Source organism: Pongo abelii, chromosome 7 (genome assembly GCF_028885655.2).
Source record: "Pongo abelii isolate AG06213 chromosome 7, NHGRI_mPonAbe1-v2.0_pri, whole genome shotgun sequence".
Classification (NCBI taxonomy): domain Eukaryota; kingdom Metazoa; phylum Chordata; class Mammalia; order Primates; family Hominidae; genus Pongo; species Pongo abelii.
This window is the reverse complement of record NC_071992.2, coordinates 30,280,572-30,302,982: the sequence shown is the minus strand read 5'-3', so window position 1 is coordinate 30,302,982 and position 22,411 is coordinate 30,280,572. Positions and strand designations below refer to the sequence as shown.

The 22,411-nt window shown below is 41.8% G+C and overlaps 1 protein-coding gene across 4 annotated transcripts in view; it reads left to right on the top strand.

Annotated features, from left to right (window-relative positions):
* FBXO16 (F-box protein 16) overlaps positions 1-22,411 on the top strand; it is a 67,036-nt gene that overhangs the window by 33,825 nt on the left and 10,800 nt on the right. For all 4 annotated transcript variants that reach the window (XM_054561389.2, XM_054561388.2, XM_054561390.2 and 1 more), the window contains 3 exons: positions 4,659-4,823; positions 9,102-9,334; positions 14,315-14,417. In XM_054561389.2, the coding sequence (XP_054417364.1) occupies positions 4,659-4,823; positions 9,102-9,334; positions 14,315-14,417 (501 nt within the window). The remainder of the gene's footprint in view (positions 1-4,658; positions 4,824-9,101; positions 9,335-14,314; positions 14,418-22,411) is intronic.

Below are 22,411 nucleotides of genomic sequence, written 5' to 3'. Positions count from 1 at the left end.
CAAAGGGCTAATTTCTTTATTTTTTTTTAAAGAGCTCTTATAAATCTATATTAAGAAAAAAAAAAAAAAGACCAACAACCCAGCAGAAAAATGAGCAAAGGAAATGAACAAGTAATCTATGGAAAAAGAAATGCAGATGTCTCTAAAATACGTAAGATGCTTAGCCTCATTATGGCATGCCATCTTTCATGACTCAGATTGAGATTTGTTTTAGATGATAATATTCTATATTGGTGAGGATGTGGGGAAACAAGAACTTTCATATATTGCTGGTAGATAAATTGATGTAACCACCATGGAGAACCACTGGGCAGTGTTAACATTTCAAATAAAAATTCCCTTTGCCCCAGCAGTTCCACTTCTTGGACTTTGTCTGATGGATATCCTGCAACATGGTAAAAGCCATACCTGTGTAAGACTATTGCAGCATTGTCTGTCCTAGCAACAGGTTGGAAACAACGAAAATGTCTACCAGGAGGGACTGGGTAAATAAGTTGCAACTGTCTCAAGATATGTCATTGGAAAAAAAAAAAGAAAGCAGAGTTGTAGAGCTGTCCTACCATTTTGTAAAGTATAAAGAATATATATGGCCAGGCACAGTGACTTGCCTGTAATCCCAGCACTTTGGGAGGCCAAGGCTGGCGATCGCTTGGGGCCAAGAGTTTGAGACTGGCCTGGGTATTATAGCGAGACCCCCATCTCTACAAAAAATATAAAAATTAGCCAGGTGTGGTGACACATGCCCAAATTCCCAACTACTCGAGAGGCTGAGGTAGAAGCCCAGGAGGTTAAAGTTGCAGTGAGCCAAGACTGCAGCATTGTACTTTAGCCTGGGCAACATAGCAAGACCCTATCTCTACAAAAGTTAAAAATTAGCCAAGTCGGCCAGGCGCAGAGGTGGCTCACACCTGTAATCCTAGCACTTTAGGAGGCCAAGGTGGGCAGATCACTTGAGGTCAGGAGTTTGAAACCAGCCTGGCCAATATGGTGAAAACTCATCTCTATTTTAAATACAAAAATCAGCCCAGTGTGGTGGTGTGCACCTATAATCCCAGGTACTTGGGGGCTGAGGCAAGAGGGTTGCTTGAATCTGGGAGTTGGAGGCTGCAGTGAGCCAAGATCATGCCACTGCACTCTAGCCTGGGTCACAAAGTGACACCCTGTCTCCAAAAAAAAAAAAATTAGCCAGGTATGGTGGCATGTACCTAGAGTCCCAGCTACTTGAGAGGCTAAGTAAGGCAGGAAGATTGCTTGAGCCTGGGGGGTTGAAGGCTGCAGTAAGCTATGATCACACCTCTGCACTCCAGCCTGAGCAACAGGGTGAGACCCTGTCTCAAAAAAAAAAAAAGAAAAAAAAAATATATATATGTTACTATATGCCTAGAATATTCTGGTGAAACTGGTAACAGTGGTCTCATCCAAGGAGAAGAATGGGTAACTGGGGGATAGTGATGTTTGTTTCTTTGAATTTGGTATTAATATGCACATACCTATTCCAAAAATGATTTTTTGTTTCTTTGAATTTGGTATTAATTTGCAGATACCTATTCCAAAAATGATTTTTTTTTTTTTTTTTTTTGAGATGGAGTCTTGCTCTGTTGCTCAGGCTGGAGTGCAGTGGCACAATCTCGGCTCACTGCAACCTCTGCCTCCCGGGTGCAAGCGATTCTCTTACTTCAGCCTCTGGAGTAGCTGGGATTACAGCATGTGCCACCATGTCTGGCTAATTTTTGTACTTTTAGTAGAGACAGGGTTTCACCATGTTGGCCAGGCTGGTCTCAAACTCCTGACCTCAAGTGATCCGCTCACCTTGGCCTCCCAGAGTGCTGGGATTACAGGCCTGAGCCACCGCACCTGGCCTGAAATGATTTTTTAAAAGAACGTAGCAATCTGGATGCCCAGCAATAAGAGGGTATCATACAGCCATATATGATGCATTATTATTATTATTATTATTATTATTATTATTATTATTATTATTATTTTGAGACAGAATCTCTCTCTTGTCGCCCAGGCTGGAGTGCAATGGCTCGATCCTCGGCTCACTGCAACCTCTGCCCACCCCGGGTCCAAGCAATTCTCCTGCCTCAGCCTCCCGAGTAGCTGGGATTACAGGCACATGTCACCATGCCCAGCTAATTTTTGTATTTTTAGGAAACACAGGGTTTCGCCATGTTGGCCAGGCGGATCTGGAACTCCTGGACTCAGGTGATCCACTTGCCTTGGACTCTCAAAGTGCTGGGATTACAAGCGTGAGCCACTGCGCCCAGCCTATGATGCATTATTATGCAACCATTAGTAAACATGTTTTGGAAGAACAGAGATACTATAATATTTAAAATAAAGAAAGATTTTAAGTTGTATATAGAGTTTCCCAATTTTCTTTTGTATATACTTCAAATAAAGACTGAAAGGAAAAGAACTCTACCAGGTTGTCAATAATGGTCATCTCTGATTAACAGGGTCATGGGTTAAACTTCTCAGAATTTTTCATTTTCCACAAGGATAATATTATTGTTAGAGGGAAATGTCATTTGAAATAGCTAATTCTATCATCTGTATGCACTATAAGTCATAATTTCTTCTCATCACTGACTGTGGGGAAGACACAGACCATCATTCTTCAGCTAGATTTAAAGTAAACCATATAAAGTCATTGCTGTTTTAAAAAGATGGAAGGTTGTGGAGGAATTGTGTCTTGAAGATTTGAAAGCTCTTACTTACCTTTCAATTCTCTTCATTCCTCTCTACCTTTAAACAAACAAAATAACACAAAAACACAAAAAACGAAAACTGTATTTGCCTTGGGAAGAAAAACAACTTAAGTACTCAGGTCAAAACATGATCTAAAGAAAAGGAGAAACCCTGTCTCTACTAAAAATACAAAATTAGACGGGCATAGTGGCGCATGCCTGTAATCCCAGCTACTCAGGAGGCTGAGGCAGGAGAATCTCTTGATCCCGGGAGGTGGAGGTTGCAGTGAGCCAAGATCGCACCACTGCACTCCAGCCTGCGCAACAAGGGCAAAACTCTGTCTCAAAAAAAAAAAAAAAAAAGAAGAAGAAGAAGAAAAGGAGAAAAGGAATGAGAATTGAGAGACTTTTCTCCCCCTTCCCTTTCCCAAAAACTCCATCTCTCCATTGAATTCTGAGCTAATTTACCATGTGGAGATGAGGTGGGTGTTGTTTCATTTCTGGGTCGAACAAACTAAATGTGATTTCTGTTGCTGCCTGCAGGGCTCTATCAAATCCTCTAAACTTTTTCCTCCTTCCCTAACCTTTCCTGAATCGATTATTTCTTCTAATTGTGCCCTACTCTTTCCTCAACGTCTCATCTTCTGCACATAAAACAATACTAAACATAGTAGGAACTCAATAAATGGTGGGTGGAAGGAGGGAGGCAGAGAGGAATAGAAAAATAGGTGTATGGATAGCAAGGGCCATTACAGAGTGTTCCCCTTTTGGGGGTGAGGGGGCACTCAAAAATTATTAATTATTTAATTAATCTTGAAAAAGAGGCCAGTTTTCTAAGGGTGAAATTTGGGCTTGAAGGTTGTATGTCATCTTTGCAGCTCTTACAACTAAGACACTGAATCCCTAGTTTCAGCTTTATATGTGAACTTGATACTGGCAAGACTTACTCAAACCCTTGGGTAAATTATTATAAATATTGCTACACATGGTAGGGCCATCTCTGCCATTTGCTGGATGGGTGGGATTATCCATAATGCTATGGAACTGGTATGTACATAATAAGTGCTTTATGCTTTGTAGAATCCTAAAGGCTCTATACATCACATAGTATCAATGATTATATTCCATTTAGTGAAATTGAAAGAATGGAGGTGATATGATTGGGCTATGTCCCCACCTATGTCTCATCTTGAATTGTAGCTCCCATAATGCCCATGTGTTGTGGGAGGGACCCAGTGGGAGAAAATTGAATCATGGGGGTGGTTTCCCCCATACTGTTCTCATGGTAGTGAGTCGCTCTTATGAGATCTGATAGTTTTATAAAGGGTTTCCCCTTTTGCTTGGCTTTCATTCTCTCTTGCCTGCTGTCATGTAAGACATGACTTTCACCTTCTGCCATGATTGTGAGGCCTCCCCAGCCACATGGAACTGTGAGTCCATTAAACCTCTTTCTCTTTATAAGTTACCCAGTCTCAGGTATGTCTTTATCAGCAATGTGAAAATGGACTAATACAGAAGGGAAAAGGAAGCACACCATGAAAAGAATAAACAAAGTGCAGACCTGAGTTTATATAATCCTTATACAACTTTTATATGTCCTTCAGAAACCTCTAGAAAGTTCCAAAGTCTATCTGAGCCTCAATTTCCTCATTTGCAATATGAGAGTAATAATTGTACTTACCTCCCTAGGTTGCTATGAAGATAATTAATAGGTGCTCCATAAATATTAATTGACTCTGATTCTAAATCTGAATTAGCGTTTAAAGCAAATGCTAATTTACTTTAAATCTGCCTGAGTAGGAAACACTTCAGGTAGGAGGTAACCATTTAAGCTATGGTTTGGAGGCAAAGGACAAAAAAGTTATCTCAGGTCCAGGATGACAGCTCAAAACCTAGAGAAAGTGGGCATGTAAACTGAGGGGGTTGTTTGATTTGGTTCTGTTTAATTGTTAATTGTTTTTCCAGGTGTGCTGGCATTGGAAGAACCTTGCTGAGCTGGACCAGCTCTGGATGCTGAAATGTTTACGGTTTAACTGGTACATCAATTTCTCTCCAACTCCGTTTGAGCAGGGGATCTGGAAGAAGCACTATATTCAAATGGTGAAAGAACTTCATGTTACCAAGCCTAAGGTGAATTTTAGACAGAAAGCCGCAAGCTTGCAAACATCAGCTCTTTGCAAATTCTAGAACTAAGAATAAAGGATCAGATTGGAAGTTGGGGAAGGGAGGTAGTTCAAAGAACCTATACTATGATTTCAAAATTCTCCTTTTCTGAGACTTGATAGTTGTTTTCAAGACATTCATGTTAGTTGAGAGCCCTCATTTGCCACTCCCAAACCACAGTTGCATCCCGGCGGTTAGGACCATGGAACTTCTTTCTCTGTCTAGGTCCCTGGTTTCTGTGTCTCTGACGGTGACATCAGACAGTTCTGACATGGGGACTCTGTGGGTAACATGAAGTATTTGTTACCTATGAGTCTTCAAGTTTTACTTTACTAATTCAAATTTTCTGTGATTCTACCAGGTGAGCTGAAGTTTATTTTTGTATCATTTATAAGGAAAAGTTTTCTAATAAATAAGTCATCAGGGAAGGGCCTCATGAGCATATTAGCATTCTTAGTTTTTGCCAGGAACTAAGCAATGTAGAGCATTTACATATATTCATAAAAAGTAAATAATGCAAGAATATTTTTTTCTAGTGGCTTCCTAGGCATTCTAACCAATGCTTATATTCATTTGTATAGTCCCAGCTAATGAGATAATTTATGGGAAAATGTTATGAGCCCTTTGTTTATAGCATTATCTATACACATGCAGAGTTGTGCATCATTGTATACAATAGATGAGTTCCGGAAAAATTATGTGTAAATTAAATTTTTAAAATGATTTTTTAAAACCACAGAGGTATTAAAGCTTGTGAAAAAAACGGCAATGAATCCTGTTAAAATTGGAGAATCCTTTTGAAATATGAACAGTCAACTCCTAGCTTGCTTATTTTGGTTTAGGCTTTATTGTGTTTTCTTGAAATAGATTCCACCTACACTTAATACAGTAATAAACTATGCATAATTAATATTGTTACAATTGCAATGATAAAACTCTTTCTGATTTCAGTAGTTGGTATGCTCCACGAGGATTTCTTTTAAAAAGAGAGTTTTAAGTGAAGAATTTTCAAAGTTCTCTTGAAAATTCCCGTAGCTCTGACTCCTTTCCTAGTGAGACTTCTCTTGCATCTCATTCTCAGTTAGGGAGCAATAGCTGAAGCTCAGGCTGTTCAGGGGCAGAAGAGAGAAAAGTGATTAACCAACTAGTAAAATGAAAAGAAGTTGTGAGTTTTATATATGTAACTGACTTTGGGGCCAGGCACAGTGGTTTATGCCTATCATCCCAGCACTTTGGGAGGCCATGGCGGGAGGATTGCTTGAGGCCAGGAGTTTGAGACCAGCTTGTGTAACATAGGAAGACCCTGTCTCTACAGAAAATTTGAAAATTAGCTGGGTGCGGTAGCACACTCCTGCAGTTCCAGCTACTTGGGAGGCTGAGTTGGGAGGATCACTTGAGCTCAGAAGGTTGAGGCTGCAGTGAGCTGTGATTGTGCCACACTCCAGCCTGGGTGACAGAGTGTGTCAAAAAAAAGAAATTAGCTGGGCATGGTGGCATGCACCTGTAATCCCAGCTACTCAGGAGGCTGAGGCAGGAGGATCACTTGAACCCAGGAGGTGGAGGTTGCAGTGAGCCGAGATCAAGCCACTGCACTACATCCTGGGCGATAGAGCAAGATTGTCTCAAAAAAAAAAAAAAAATCAATGTAATTCATGAAATAAAAGAGAAAAAAGTGCATGTTTCAGTAGCACATATACGAAAATTGGAACGATGCAGAGAAGACTTGCAAATTCGTGAAGCATTCCATATTTTTTTTAAAGAGAGAAAAGATATATGATCACTTCAATATATCCAAACAAAAGCATTTAACAAAATTCAACATCTATTCATGATTAGAAAAATTCTCAAAAAGACTTCAGGTGATGTGAACAGAAATTTTTTTACTTAATACAAATAAATTATCACAGATTTCACTATTACCTATTTTGTTAAAGTGTAAGCATTTTGTATTACACAGAATTAATGATTTTTTTTTTTTTTTTTTTAGACAGTCTTGCTCTGTCACCCAGGCTGGAGTGCAGTGGTGCCATCTCGGCTCACTGCAAGCTCTGCCTCCCGGGGTCACGCCATTCTCCTTCCTCAGCCTCCCGAGTAGCTGGGACTACAGGCGCCTGCCACCATGCCCGGCTAATTTTTTGTATTTTTAGTAGAGATGGGGTTTCACCGTGTTAGCCAGGATGGTCTCAATCTCCTGACCTCGTGATCTGCCCGCCTCGGCCTCCCAAAGTTCTGGGATTACAGGCTTGAGCCACCGCGCCCGGCCAGAATTAATGATTTTTTACATGTAACTACTAGCATTTATGCCTAAAATTTCCCCCTGAAGTTATTTTTTATTATCATACGTTATTTATTCCCAGCAGTATTAAACTAGACCTCTTCCAGCAAAAACAGATTTAATTCAATATAAGCTCAGGGAAATGAAATGAATGTCCATTCTAAATGAGACTTGCACAAAATACTGAATACTAAACCAATAATGAGTTATCAATTATGTAAATATGAAATATCTTCTTAATCTGCTTCTAGGTTACAGTCATTCATTGAATAAATAAATTTCGCTCTGTCACCCAGGCTGGAGTGCAGTGGCACAATCTCAGCTCACTGCAACCTCCGCCTCCGGGGTTCAAGCAATTCTCCTGCCTCAGCCTCCCAAGTAGCTGGGATTACAGGCATGCGCCACCACGCCTGGCTAATTTTTTTGTATTTTCAGTAGAGACGGGGTTTCACCATGTTGGCCAGACTGGTCTCGAACTCCTGACCTCATGTAATCCACCCTCCTCGGCCTCCCAAAGTGCTGGGGTTACAGGCGTGAGCCACCATGCCTGGCCTGAATAAATATTTATTGAACACTGTTGTGAGCTAGGTGCTAAACATAGAAAGATCCCAACCCTGTTTTCACAGAGACTAGTCTAGTAGCCCAGGACATAGACAAATAAATAAATAATTACAACACTGAGTACTAAGCGTTATCCTGTAATAGAATTGTATACAAAGAGCTGTTGAAACAAGGATGAGAAGCTAACTGATTATGCTTGGAGGAACTGGGGAATTTCTTGATTTTCACTAGCAATGGAAGCAAACTGATTTACCAAGCAAAGCTTCCCTAATCTCTTAATGAACAAAAATTAAGCCCTTAATGGCTTCTCAACATACCAATAGTACTTTCCTTAGGCTACAACCACATAAAAACGTTATGAATTTCACACACACAAGACAGGCTTTCAGTTTTGGAGATTAAAGCAAAGTATTCTTTGGGAGTGGTTGAGGTTTTGATAATTGATAAAATTTCTAGTCTACCTCTCTACAACTCAAAGTTGTTTCTATGTGTTAGAAGTCATGAGAGCTGGAGTACTTTTTTGGGGGAATGTGTACTTTTTATGAATAAATTAGCTGCAGTTGTGACAAACTAGACAATTGCATAGTACAAGAGTAGGTTAGGGAGGTCTTATGTGTGGGCTTGAAGCAAGACAGTCCTGTATTCAAATTCTGGCCCTCCAACTTACTACTTTTGTAGTGGTGGGCAAATTAATTAGTTTCTCCTATATTCTATTTCCTCTTCTGCAAAATGGAAGTAGTAATGATTACCTTATAGAGTTATTGTGAAGGTTAAACAATATAATGCATGAAAACTGCCTCAGACAGTGCCTGCAACATGGCAAGTACTCCTGGAGTGGTGGCTGCTATAATCATTATCACCATAGTAATGGTGATCGTGATGATGACGATGATGACATTGGTGATGGTGATGATGATGGCAATGATGATGATGATGATATTATTCCTTTTTTCTTTATTTTTTTATTTCTTTTTTTATCCTTCAGGCAACTCACATCAATATATTCTTTGTTTTGTTGTTGTTGTTATTATTATAGTGTGTGGCTTTTTGTTTGTTTGTTTTGTTTCATTTTGTTTTGTTTTTTGAGATGGAGTCTCACTCTTGTCACCCAGCCTGGAGCGCAAAGGCACAATCTTGGCTCACTGCAACCTCCGCCTTCCAGGTTTAAGTGATTCTCCTGCCTCAGCCTCACGAATAGCTGGGACTACAGGTGCCCGCCACCACACCCGGCTAATTTTTGTATTTTTAGTAGAGACGGGGTTTCACCATGTTGGCCAGGCTGGTCTCGAACTTCTGACCTCAGGTGATCCGCCTGCCTTGGCCTCCCAAAGTGCTGGGATTACAGGCGTGAGCTACCACACCCAGCGTATTATAGTGTTTTGAGAACATAATTAACTTTCTTCTTCTAGACACCCCCAAAGGATGGATTTGTAATCGCTGACGTTCAACTAGTTACAAGCAATTCTCCAGAGGAAAAACAGTCCCCTTTATCAGCTTTTCGGTCCTCTTCCTCTTTAAGAAAGAAGAATAACTCAGGGGAGAAAGCACTTCCACCCTGGCGATCTTCTGATAAGCATCCGACAGATATCATTCGTTTTAATTACCTAGACAACTGTGACCCCATGGAGACTGTCTGGCAAGGGTAAGAAGCTCCGTGCTCTTCTCAACTTCTTTGTTTTTAAAAATAATTTATTGGCATTTCAGTATATGAAGAGATGAAAATAGAACTTACTGTGAAATACAAAAACTTTTCAGTACATAGAAGCAAAAAGTAATAGAACAGGATGCTAACCATTACTAGCAAATTTGCTCTATTGGTTACAGTTTGTTTGCATTTTGTAATAGTAAGGATTTAACATTGCTTCTTCTAATTTTTTTTTTTTTTTTTTTTTTTTTGAGACGTAGTCTGGAGTCTCGCTCTGACATTCACCCAGGCTGGAGTGCGGTGGTGCAATCTCAGCTCACTGCAACCTCCACCTCCCGGGTTCAAGCAATTCTCCTGCTTCAGCCTACCAAATAGCTGGGACTACAGGCGACCACCACGATGCCCAGATAATTTTTGTATTTTTAGTAGAGACAGGGGTTTCACCATGTTGACCAGACTGGTCTTGAACTCCTGACCTCAGGTGATCCACATGCCTCGGCCTCCTAAAGTGCTGGGATTACAGGCGTGAGCAACTGTGCCTGGCCTCTTCTAATATTTTAATATTAAATTGCAGTCCGGCACCAAAGGGCTCATTCTAGCCTTTATTCTTTCTGTATTTGTGACTCCCTTTTCTGATGGTAAGAAACCTGACACTCATTAGATTTATTGATTGTAATATATATATATATGTATATATAATATTTACTTATAAATACATTCTGAAAGTAAAGCTGGGTAAGGTGGCATGTGTCTGTAATCATAGCACTTTGGGAGGCCAAGGCAGGAGGATCGCTTGAGCCCAGAAGTTTGAGACCAGCCTGGGCAACATAGCTAGACCCTATCTCAAAAAAAAAAAAAAAAAAAAAGAGAGAGAGAGACAGAAAGAGAGAAAGAACACAAAGAAAAAAGATTTTTGGTTCTTTGACAAACACACCAGAAATCTCTTCATGAGTGTCTTTCAAACCTAAAAAACATCCTGTCAGGAGCCAAAAGGGCTCTAGTACAATATCTTAAGCGGAAAGTGACTCTTCAGCTCTCCCCAAAGATGCAGAATATGTGAAACAGCCTTGGATCTTTGGGGTTTCCTGGTGGAGCTCCTTTGTTGTTTATTAAAATATTGTACTTGAAAGAAGTCTGGGTGAGTGCAGGGATGGAGGTGCCTCTTTCTTGCTTAAATGTTTCCCTTAGTAAAGGGCATTACCTTTCACTTCTAGATGAATGAAACACAAATCAAGGACCATTGGATTGGATCTGTCAAGGATTTAGCCATTTTTTAAAAATTGCTAAGCCTTTTAAAAAAATTATTATTTTTATTTTTTGTAGAATGGGGTCTCATTATGTTGCCCAGGGCTGGTCTCTAACTCCCAGACTCAAGCGATCAGACTCAAGTGATCCTCTCACCTCACCCTCCGAAAGTGCTGGGATTACAGGCGTGAGCCACCGTACCTGGCTAGTTGTTAGGTCTTCATTAGTTTTGGTGCCTACTGCTGGCATGATGGACAGTACCAGCCCAGTATGAACCAGCACATAGGTACAAGAAAGGCTGAGGTATTACTCCACAGAGGTCCAATTTCAGAGGCACATAATTGAGATTAGAGTCCTGGGAATGGAGCAAGCCAAAGAGACTGAGCTGGAGTCAGGTTGGTGACAGAAAAATCAAGAGATAGTGCAAAGATTAAACAAATGAAACGGAGCAACCCTGAAGCTCATTTCCCCAAGTAGACCTGACACCCAAGACATTCACTCTCTCGATAGCATCTTTTAGAGCACAAAAGTTTTCAATTTTGATGAAGTCCAAATTGTCTAAATTTTTGGTGTCATATCCAAGAAATCATTGCCAAATCCAATGTCATGGCAATTTTCCTGTATATTTTCTTCTAAGAGTTTTGTGATTTTAGTTCTGCAGTTTAGGTCTTTGACCCATTTTGAGTTAATTTTTGCATATGGTATAAAGTTGGGGTCCAACTTCATTGTTTTGCATGTAGATATCCCGTTTCCCCAGCACCGTTGTTGAAAAGACTGTCCTTTGTCCCACTGAATAGTCTTGACACCCTTGTTGAAAGTCAATAGACCATATATGTGAGGGTTTTAACTCTGGGCTCCTTATTCTATTCTATCGGTCTCTATGTTGGTCTTTACACCAGTATGACACTGTTTTGATTATTGTAGCTCTGTAATATATTTTAAAACCAGAAAGTGGGAGTCCCCCAATTTTGATCTTCTTTTGGGACATTTATGCAAATCACCCTTCTTTTTTTGTTTTTTGTTTTTTCTTTTCTTTTTTTTTTTTTTTGAGACAGTCTTGCTCTGTCACCCAGGCCGGAGTGCAGTGGCATGATCTTGGCTCACTGCAGCCTCCGCCTCCTGGATTCAAGCCATTCTCCTGCCTCAGCCTCCCTAGTAGCCGGGATTACAGGCACGCACCACCACGCCCAGCTAATTTTTGTATTTTTAGTAGGGACGAGGTTTCACCATGTTGGCCAGGCTGGTCTCGAACTCCTGACCTCATGATCCTCACGCCTCAGCCTCCCAGAGTGCTGGGATTACAGGCATGAGCCACCACACCTGACCGGTATCACCCTTCTTTATTGGGCCAAGGGAGCTGAGCTGAGTGGTTGGAGTGAACGCCCAAGAAGATCAGGCCAGGTGTGGTGGCAAACACCTGTAATCCCAGAACTTTGGGTGGCTGAGGCAGAAGTATCACCTGAGTCTAGGAGTTTGAGACCAGCCTGAGCAACATAGCAAGAACCTGTCTCTATAAAAGTAAAATAAAATTAGCCAAATGTAATGGTGCATGCCCGTAGTCCCAGCTACTCAGGAGGTTGAAATGGGAAGATTGCTTGAGCCCAGGAAGTGGAGGCTTGGAGGCTGCAATGAGCCATGGTTGTGCCACTGCACTCCAGCCTGGGTGACAGAGCAAGACCCTGTCTCAAAAAAAAAAAAAAAAAAAAGTCTACGTATTGCATTTGATCTACATGTCACTTCAGCATTTTCGTTTCTTTTGTTTTGTCCATAGATTTCCCCTCTGTCCTTTTTTTTTCCTTGCAATTTGTTTAACTATCAGATCATTTATCCTGGAGAACTTCTCACATTCTGGATTTTGTTGATTGCACCGCCCACATGCATCTTAACAGGTTCTTCTGTCCCCCGTACCTGGCTATACTGAGAGTCAGACCTAGAGGCTTATGTATATGCTAAACAGGGATATGTACTTCTGTCACAACGCACATCATTTCTGGTTGGTAGCCATGGATACTCATCGCCTAGATCCATTACATCAGGCAAACTTTTCCTGTAAATGGCAAGACAGGAAATATTTTAGTCTTTGCAGGGCATATGGTCTCTGTCACAGCTGCTCAACTCTGCCGTTGTAGACTATGTGCATCGGTCTGCACATAGTAATAGACCATGCGCAAGAAATAAGCATGACTATGTTCCAATAAAACTTTATTTACAGAAACAGGCAGCAGGCTGGATTGAGCTTGTGGACTGTGGTTGGAGGATCCTTGCTTTATCGTAATACATACAGGAGTTTTAGAAAACAAATGCTAATATTAAAGCAAGTGGTATGATTACTGAAAACAGTTTGACTTCCCTGTCTTTTTATCTCTCAGATATATTCTATCAAGAATATTCAGACAAATTACTGCATTAAATTCACATGAAGTAACTCTTGTGTGTAGTAATGCCACCAACTCAATAGATATATATTTGTTTCATTTTGCTTTTCAGATTTTAGGTATTTTTCACGTCATTTTATTTTATGATTTTGAGAAAAATTTAGATGATTCCAAAATTAAATATACAAAATAAGCTATACTTGGAGAAGTCTAACTTTTGGTCCCTGTTCCTCCGTATTACCTGTTCCTTTTTTTTCTTTTCTTTCTTTCTTTTTTTTTTTTTTTTTTTTTTTGATTTAGGGTCTCACTCTGTTGCCCAGGCTAGAGTGCAGTAGCACAGTCATGGCTCACTGCAGCTTGGACTTCCAGGGCTCAAGCGATCCTCCCACCTCAGCCTCCTGAGTAGCTGGAACTACAGGCATGCACCACCATGCCCAGCTAAATTTTTTAATCTTTTGTAGAGATAGGGTCTCACCATGTTGCCCAGGTGGGTCTCAAAACTCCTGGACTCAAGTTATCCTTCCCTCTCACCTTTCCAAAGTGCTGGGGTTACAGGCACGAGTCACCGTGCCCAGCTCACATTCCCTGTTTTTGATCAGTTCACATGGGGATCCTACTTACAGGTAACTGTTTTTCATTTTATGGTTTAATATTTCCATTTTATTTTATTATTATTTTTTTGAGACGGAGTCTCACTCTGTCACCCAGGCTGGAGTGCAGTGGTGCGATCTTGGCTCACTGCAACCTCTGCTTCCTGGGTTCAAGTGATTCTCCTGCCTCAGCCTCCCAAGTAGCTGGGACTACAGGTGTGTGCCACCACACCCGGCTAATTTTTGTATTTTTAGTAGAGACGGGGTTTCACTATGTTGGCCAGGCTGGTCTCAAACCCCTGACCTCAGGTGATCCACCCGCCTTGGCCTCCCAAAGTGCTGGGATTACTGGCGTGAGCCACCCCACCTGGCCATACTCCTTCCATTTTAAAAAGTACAAGTAAATACATATGCACAATATATAGAGGCAGAGATCTTAATACCTTCTTGAAATGAATGGCAGCACACAGTACATACCATCTCATCCACCCTTCTTTCTTCATGTAACAGTATATCCTGGAGATCCTTCCACAGTTGAATATAGAACATCCTGCCTTCCTTTTGCAGCTCATAGTACTGCATTGTGTGGAGATGCCGGAGTTGATGCAACCAGTTCTCTATTGATAGACATTTGGCTTATTTCCAGTTAAGTGGAGACAATCTTTTAAATCACAGGAACAACAAACTCAAACAGACAAATAGCTATGCAAACCACCCGAGTTTTAAAAAGATACTTTGTAATTTTCCCACTGCTTTCCAACTTACAGAGGAAGAAAAAGAAACCAAATGACCCCAGATTTCAGCCGACAGTCACATGATAAGAAAAACAAATTGCAGGACAGAACTAGGCTAAGAAAAGCACAATCAATGGTAAGTATTGTTTATAAAAGATTCATCACCATAACATTAATGAAAATCTCCAGATCTCTAATCCTATTTGCAAAATTGAATTCGTTTATTTAATCAGAATCATGGAGTGGTGATTTAAATTTGGGTTTCTGACACTGACTGACAGAGAAGCCATGACCTTGAAGATAGACTTTATTTAATCTCTCTGAGCCTCTGTTTTCTCATCTGTTAAAAAAGGAAAAAGACTGGATGAACTGATGTGTAAGAAATTGCTTTGAAAACTGTATGATATAAGGGGAGTTTTTTTTGTTGTTTGTTTAAGACAGAGTCTTGTTCTTGTCTTCTGGCTGGAGTGCAATGGTGTGATTTCGACTCACTGCAACCTCCACCTCCTGGGTTCAAGTGATTCTCCTGCCTCAGCCTCCCAAGTAGCTGGGATTACAGGTGCCACCACCATGCCCAGCTAATTTTTGTATTTTTAGTAGAGACAGGGTTTCTCCATGTTGGCCAGACTGGTCTCCCAACTCTTGACCTCAGGTCATCCACCTGCTTCGGCCTCCCAAAGTGCTGGGATTACAAGCATGAGCCACCGCGCCTGGCCAAGGGCAGTATTTTTTTTATCAGTGGTTCTTTCTTCTGCTGAGTCCTTTGGGGCAGGGGGAGGTGCTATCAGAAATTGCTATCTCTAAGTGAAGGTTCTCCTGATCTAAGTGCATTTAGGCCAGGCATGGTGGCTCATGCCTGTAATCCCAGTACTTTGGGAGGCTGAGGCAGGAGGATCACTTGAGGTCAGGGATTCAAGCGCAGCCTGGGCAACATGGCGGAACCCTGTCTCCACTAACAATATAAAAATTAGCTGGCGTGGTGGCACATGCCTGTGGCGGGTGCGGGGGAGGCAGGAGGATGGTTTGAACCTAGGAAGCAAAGGTTATAGTCAGCCAAGATCGCACCACTGCACTCCAGGTTGGGCAACAGCGCGAGAAGCTGTCTCAAAAAAAAAAAAAAAAAAAAGGAAAAATGCATTTAAAGTAACTTTGGAAAAAATGAATTAAGAACTTTTCCTTTCCTAATTAAAAAACAGCGAATTGACTACCTAATAAAGCCAGTAATTGTGACTAGGGAGCATTATCATTGCCTAGCAGAGTTTCCCAAATCGTGGCTCCAAAGCCCTGTGGAACTCTTTCAGCACATTATGCAAGTCTTTGGCACGAAGTAGAAAGGAATAAGGGTGGAATTAAAAGTTCATATATAGTAGTAAGGATTTAGAAAAGAGATGAAGATACACACTCAAGGAAAATTAAGATAAAATGGATGTCAGCTGGGAGAGGAATAAGTAAGTACTCAGGAATAAATCACTTTTATAGCTCTGCTTTAAAGCTCTATAACTTTCTGTTTAAATGTATTTTCAAGTGTTATGTTGCAAAAAAAAAAAAAAAAAGAAAGAAAAGAAAGAGAGAGAGATGAGCTTCTTTAAACAGGGCCATCTGAATTCTGTAGGGCCAGTTTTGTTGGACTGGATGAGGCTTACCATAGACATGTGTCCTGATGCCCAAGGGAACGGGGGAGCTTAGAGCAAAGCAGTAAAATTATCAGTGAAGCCATTAATTGAGAAAAATAACTTTATGAGGCTTATCACATGGGCCATTATGTCGTGCTTCTGCCTGGTTTCCAGCCCCTGATAGGCAAGGAGTGGAAGAGAAATCCAAGGGAGAATGGGGAATTTGCAGGACAATAAAAGTTGATGGTGATATATGCTGAGAAATTATCAGCACAGTCAAACATTTCTCCTGCTTCGAAAACACAAAACCCAAAGCTAAGCCATCCCCATGGGCTTTTGACATTAACCATCTGTCAAACACTAGCAGGACTTGCTTAAGTGAAAGCATTCATTATAAATTAAAAAGTTAAAACGTTGTGCTAATTAAGGCTGAAAGGGAAACCAGAGTTAAGCAATGAGAGAAGAATTAGCTCTTCGTGAATGAGGCTCATGATTGTATCTGTCTATTCTTGTGTTTTTTGTAAATATACTAATTATAATCACTATTTATGTTTCGTAGTTTTGATAAAGAGCATAAGGCATCATTAAATCCCCCAAAAAGTATGCTGTGATATTTTGACTCATGCCGGTGATGAGCTTGCCAAGGACAAGCTTGGCTGTTTGGGATACAAGGCGGGTGTGACTCAGTTCCTCTCTCCACAGGATGGTAGTTTGCCCTCATCGGCCTCCTAAGTGATGCAAGATGATTGTGAAAATGAAGAAATAGGCCGGGCACAGTGGCTCACGCCTATAATCCCAGCACTTTGGGAGGCTGAGGTGGGTGGATCACGAGGTCAGGAGATTGAGACCATCCTGGCTAATATGGTGAAACCCTGTCTCTACTAAAAATACAAAAAAAAAAAAAGGCCGGGCGCGGTGGCTCACGCCTGTAATCCCAGCACTTTGGGAGGCCGAGGTGGGCGGATCACGAGGTTAGGAGATCAAGACCATCCTGGCTAACGCGGTGAAACCCCGTCTCTACTAAAAAAATACAAAAAATTAGCTGGGTGAGGTGGCGGGCGCCTGTAGTCCAAGCTACTCGGGAGGCTGAGGCAGGAGAACAGCGTGAACCCGGGACAGAGCCTGCAGTGAGCCAAGATCGCGCCACTGCACTCCAGCCAGGGCGACAGAGCAAGACTCTGTCTCAAAAAAAAAAAAATTAGCCGGGCATGTTGGCACACGCCTGTAGTACCAGCTACTCGGAAGGCTGAAGCAGGGGAATTGCTTGAACCCGGGAGGCAGAGGTTGCAGTGAGCTGAGATCACGCCACTGCACTCCAGGCTGGGTGACAGAGCGAGACTCCATCTCAAAAAAAAAAAAAAAAGGAGAAGAAATATTGGATGTGAGGCAAGAGAAGAGGAAATGGATACTGAGGAAATCCAATCAGGGGAACAAAGGAAAGTGAGGGTAAAACTCTGGTAACTGCAGCCATAGAGTGAATTTGTTACAGTAGACACAGCCTAGGTGTGATTCCAGTGCAGAAAATCATGTATTCATTTGATACATGAATGTTACCAGAAAGGGGTCTGGATCCAGACCCCCAGAGAGGGTTCTTAGATCTAGTGCAAGTTCATAAAGTGAAAGCAAGTTTATTAAGAAAGTAAAGAAATAAAAGAATGGCTACTCCATAGACAGAGCAGCCCCGAGGGCTGCTGGTTGCCGATTTTTATGGTTCTTTCTTGATTATATGCTAAACAAGGGGTGGATTATTCATGCCTCCCCCTTTTAGACCATATAGGATAATTTTCTGACGTTGCCGTGGCATTTGTAAACTGTCATGGCGCTAATGGGAGTGTAGCAGTGAGGATGACCAGAGGTCATTCCCGTCTCCATCTTGGTTTTGGCTGGCTTTTTTTTTATCGCAACCTGTTTTATCATTAAGGTCTTTATGACCTGTATCTTGTGCTGACCTCCGGTCTCATCCTGTGACTTAGAATGCCTTAACCATCTGGGAAAGCAGCCCAGTAGGTCTCAGCCTCATTTTACCCAGCTCCTATTCAAGATGGAGTTGCTCTGGTTCAAACACCTCTGACAGAAAGTTCCCCCATCATTTCGACAGGTTTATGGAGGAAGATTTCAGGAGGACCTAGAGAAGTGGGTGAGCAGGACAAACTTAGGGGAGCACCTTCTAAAGGCAAAGATGAAAGTGACATACCCCCAAACCCTGACCCCCAAACCTAGGAGGTTACCTGAGACCTGAACACTTGAAGATTCCTCGCTCCTATTATCAGGAAAGAGGCTTTGTTAAATGGAAAGGGCAAGAAGAGAGAAGATAATGGGAGAATAAAAGAGGACACATGGCTAGGGGGCAGTGGCTCATACCTGTCATCCCAGTACTTTGGGAGGCTGAGATGGGAGAATAATTGAGGCCAGGAGTTTGAGACTAGCCTGGGCAACACAGCAAAATCCCATCTGTACAATAAAACTTTTTTAAATTAGCTGGGCATGGCAGGGGCATACACCTGTAGTTCCAGCTACTCTGGAGGCTGAGGTGGGAGGATCACTTGAGCCCAGGAGTTTGAAGCTGTAGTGAGCCATGATCTCACCACTGCACTCCAGCCTGGGTGACAGAGTGAGACCCTACCTAAAAAAAAAAAAAAAAAAAAGGACAAGTAATATTCCTTAGTCCATTTCTCTGGGGATGTGGCTGTCAGATCACTGACACCAGCCTCCCTTTTTGCCTGTCATTACTTAGAGCCTTCAGATGTGAGCGCTGTCTCCAAAAACAGAACCATACTTGGGGAAACGGTTTCACATCTTGCACATGTTGCGGTGAGCTTGTCATGTTTCCTATTATTCGATGAGTTTGAGGTTTCAAAACCCGCCCCCTTGAAAGTGTACCTGATTTGCTCTTCCGCTTTTGATTCTAAAGCGGACCCCAAGTGCTGCCTTAGTCAGAACCACTTAGTCTAACCACTTTTTGGGGTGAATGATTGATAAAAGATGGGCTGGGTGAGGTGGCTCACACCTGTAATCCCAGCACTTTGGGATGCTGAGGCAGGCGGATCACCTGAGGTCAGGAGTTTGAGACTAGCCTGGCCAACACGGTGAAACCCCGTCTCTACTAAAAATACAAAAATTAGCCAGGTGTGGTGGCAGGCACCTGTAATCTTAGCTACTTGAGAGGCTGGGACAAGAGAATCACTTGAATCCAGGAGGCGGAGGTTATAGTGACTTGAGATCGCACCATGGCACTCTAGCCTGGGCAACAGAGCAAGACTCTGTCTCGAAAAAAAAAAAAAAAAGAAAAAAGATGGGAATAAAGCTTAGACCTGATTGCTAATCCTTTGCAGTTTTGAAGACTCCTTATGAAAATTATGTAAATGTCAAGACACTCCCATTACAATTAGTTATGAGAACAAGATTCCATATAAAACAAAGCAATTAAAAATATAAACTCCAGCCAGGCACAATGGCTCATGCCTGTAATCCCAACACTTTGGGAGGCTGAAGAGTGCAAATCACGAAGTCAGGAGATGGAGACTGGCCTGGCCAACATGGTGAAACCCCGTCTCTACTAAAAATACAAAAATTAAGCATGGTGGTGCGTGCCTGTAATCCCAGCTACTTGGGAGGCTGAGGCAGGAGAATTGCTTTAACCTGGGAGGCAGAGGTTGCAGCGAGCGGAGATTGCGCCACCGCACTGTAGCCTGGGCAACAGAGCAACACTGTCTCAAAAAAAAAAAAAAAAAAAAAAAAATATATATATACACACACACACATATATATATACACACATATATACACACACATATATATACACATACACATATATATACACATTTATATACACATACACATATGTATATATATACTGTGGAGTTTATATATATACACACATACATATATAAACTCCACAGTAGTCAGATACCATCTTCATTAAACTTCAAAGATTTTCAACCTTGTGTAAAGATATACAATTTTTTTTTTGAGACGGGGTTTCGCTCTTGTTGCCCAGTCCGGAGTGCAATGGCGCGATCTTGACTCACTGCAACCTCCACCTCCTGGGTTCAAGCGCTTCTCCTGCCTCAGCCTCCCGAGTAGCTGGGACTACAGGCACCTGCCACCACGCTTGGCTAATTTTTGTATTTTTGGTAGAGACAGGATTTTGCCATGTTGGCCAGGCCGGTCTCAAACTCCTGACCTCAGGTTATCCACCCACCTTGGCCTCCCAAAGTGCTAGGATTACAGGTGTGAGCCACTGCGCCCAGCCCTATATTTTTAATTTTAACAGCAGATCCATGTAATTATTAGGGAAGGAAAGAGCTGTCTTCTTGAGGAAGAGACTGCTAAACGCATAGGGAGGGAGGAGGCCTTGAGAGCAAGGATGTCAGCAGACTCTAGGACTTCAGAGGCAGGGAAAACCTGCTGGGCTAGAGATTAGGGGAAGAATTTGTTGTTTCTGCTCCTGGAAGGGAAGAGGAGGAGGAGGAGAGGGAGTAGGGAGGAAAGAGGTAGGAGGAAGAGGAGGAGAGAAGCCAAGATTAGGTAGGGGAGAGAGGCGGGAACAGTATTAGATACCACCTGTTCCAATTAAACCTGTTTGCTGTTACTGGGATGTAAATACCTCCCTCCATCTCTGCAGTAAATTCTACTCCATTTACACATGGAAGCAAGATCTTAGAAGTCTAGAATGCTAAGAAAATGAACACTCCTTAGGACAATTCACAGAAAACAAGTAGATGGGCTTTGAACTTCCGAGGCCCTGGAATTGGGCTAAGAGGACCCTAGCTGACATCTTGTTTCTTTTCTTTGTTTTTTCCTGTATCAAGTATGAATACACATACCTCTTGTCTAACACTGAACTTTTACTTGGGAGTTAAATGTCCTCACTTTCTAGGTCCTGGTTCGCCATGGATTTCAAAAAGCCTGCCGTTTCAGAGCATTCACTTAAATACAAGTAACAAAAGTCTTTAACTGCCTGCTTACCCTGATTGCCTTAGATTACACCTTATCTTTTCCTGTGCTCTGCTAATTCCAGCCTTTGAAATTACCTTCTTCACCTCTTTCCAGGGATAACTTTACTCTTAGTGTCCTAATTTTTAAAAGTGCTTCTTCAAGCTTTCTCACCTTTTTTCCTTCACTCAAAAGAGGGGGGGGGAAAAAAAGAAGAAAAACCACGCACAAGAATATACTCTAAAGTGAATCCTGGATCATACTGTGGAATGAACAATGGTTTAAGCATCAGGAAACCCCAGTTGTAGTTTCAACTCTACCACTAACGAGTAGTCACTCAAATTCCCAGAGTCTTTGTTTCTTCATTTATAAAATGAGTTTGGTGGGTGCAGTGGCTGGGTAATCCCAAGGACGCAGGAGGCCGAGGTAGAAGGATGGCTTGAGGCCAGGAGTTTGAGACCAGCCTGGGCAACTTAGTAAGACCCTGTCTCTGCAAAAAAATAAAATAATTAGCCAGGTGTGGTGTCTCATGCCTGTAGTCCCAGCCACTTGGGAGGCTGAGGTAGGAGGATCACTTGAGCCAAGGGGGTTAAGGGACCAGTGAGCCATGATTGTGCCACTGCATTCCAGCCTGGGTGACAGAGCACTTAAATAAATAATAATAATGGTAGTAGTAATAAAATGAGTGTTTGCTATGGGGCCCCATGGGTTTCTAGGCGTTCACACCCCTTTCTCCCCTGATGCCTGAAGAACACAGCTGTAATTAAAATGGCTTTATGTAGAATACAAAAAAAAAAATCCGTTACATTCATGAATCCTAATTTTAAACCAACACAAACTAATTTCTGTTTCCAATCTTTTTCTTTGAACTTTAGGAAGTATAATGAACCAAAACAGAAGAATTTATAAAACAGAGTTTCTGTAGAAGGTTCCTTGCAGGCAATCTTTGATATACTTCTTATCAAATTCTGATGCACTTCTCAGGTGTTTGGGGTTTTTTTAATTTAAATTTAATTTTTTTTTTTTTTTTGAGACAGGGTCTCACTCTGTCACTCAGGCTGGAGTGCAGTGGCGTGATCACAGCTCACTGCAGCCTCAACAACTCCCAGAGCTCAGGGGATCCTCCCACCTCAGCCTCCCAGGTAGCTGGGACCTGTGCACCACCAAGTCTGGCTAATTGTGGTTTTTGGGGGTATTTTTTGTAGAGACAGGGTCTCGCTATTTTGCCTGGGCTGGTCCCAAACTCCTGGCCTCAAGCGATCCTCCTGCCTCAGCTTCCCAAAGTGCTGGGATTACAGGCATGAGCCACTGTGCACGGCCGGGTGTTCATTTTATAACAATGTCTGTTTGGTTTGAATGTGCAGAACCAAAAATATCCATCGGAGAGATTTTTAACTATTTAATTCAAGCAATGAAATTCCTGGGAATTCCATTTGGAAGGAAGAATAACAAAGAATATGGGCTTTGCAGTCAGACAGACCTGGGTTCTTGTACTAAACGGTATGACTTCAGATATGTTACTTAACCTCTCTAAGCCTCAGTTTCTTCATCTGTAAAGTGGGAATAATGACATCTACCTAAA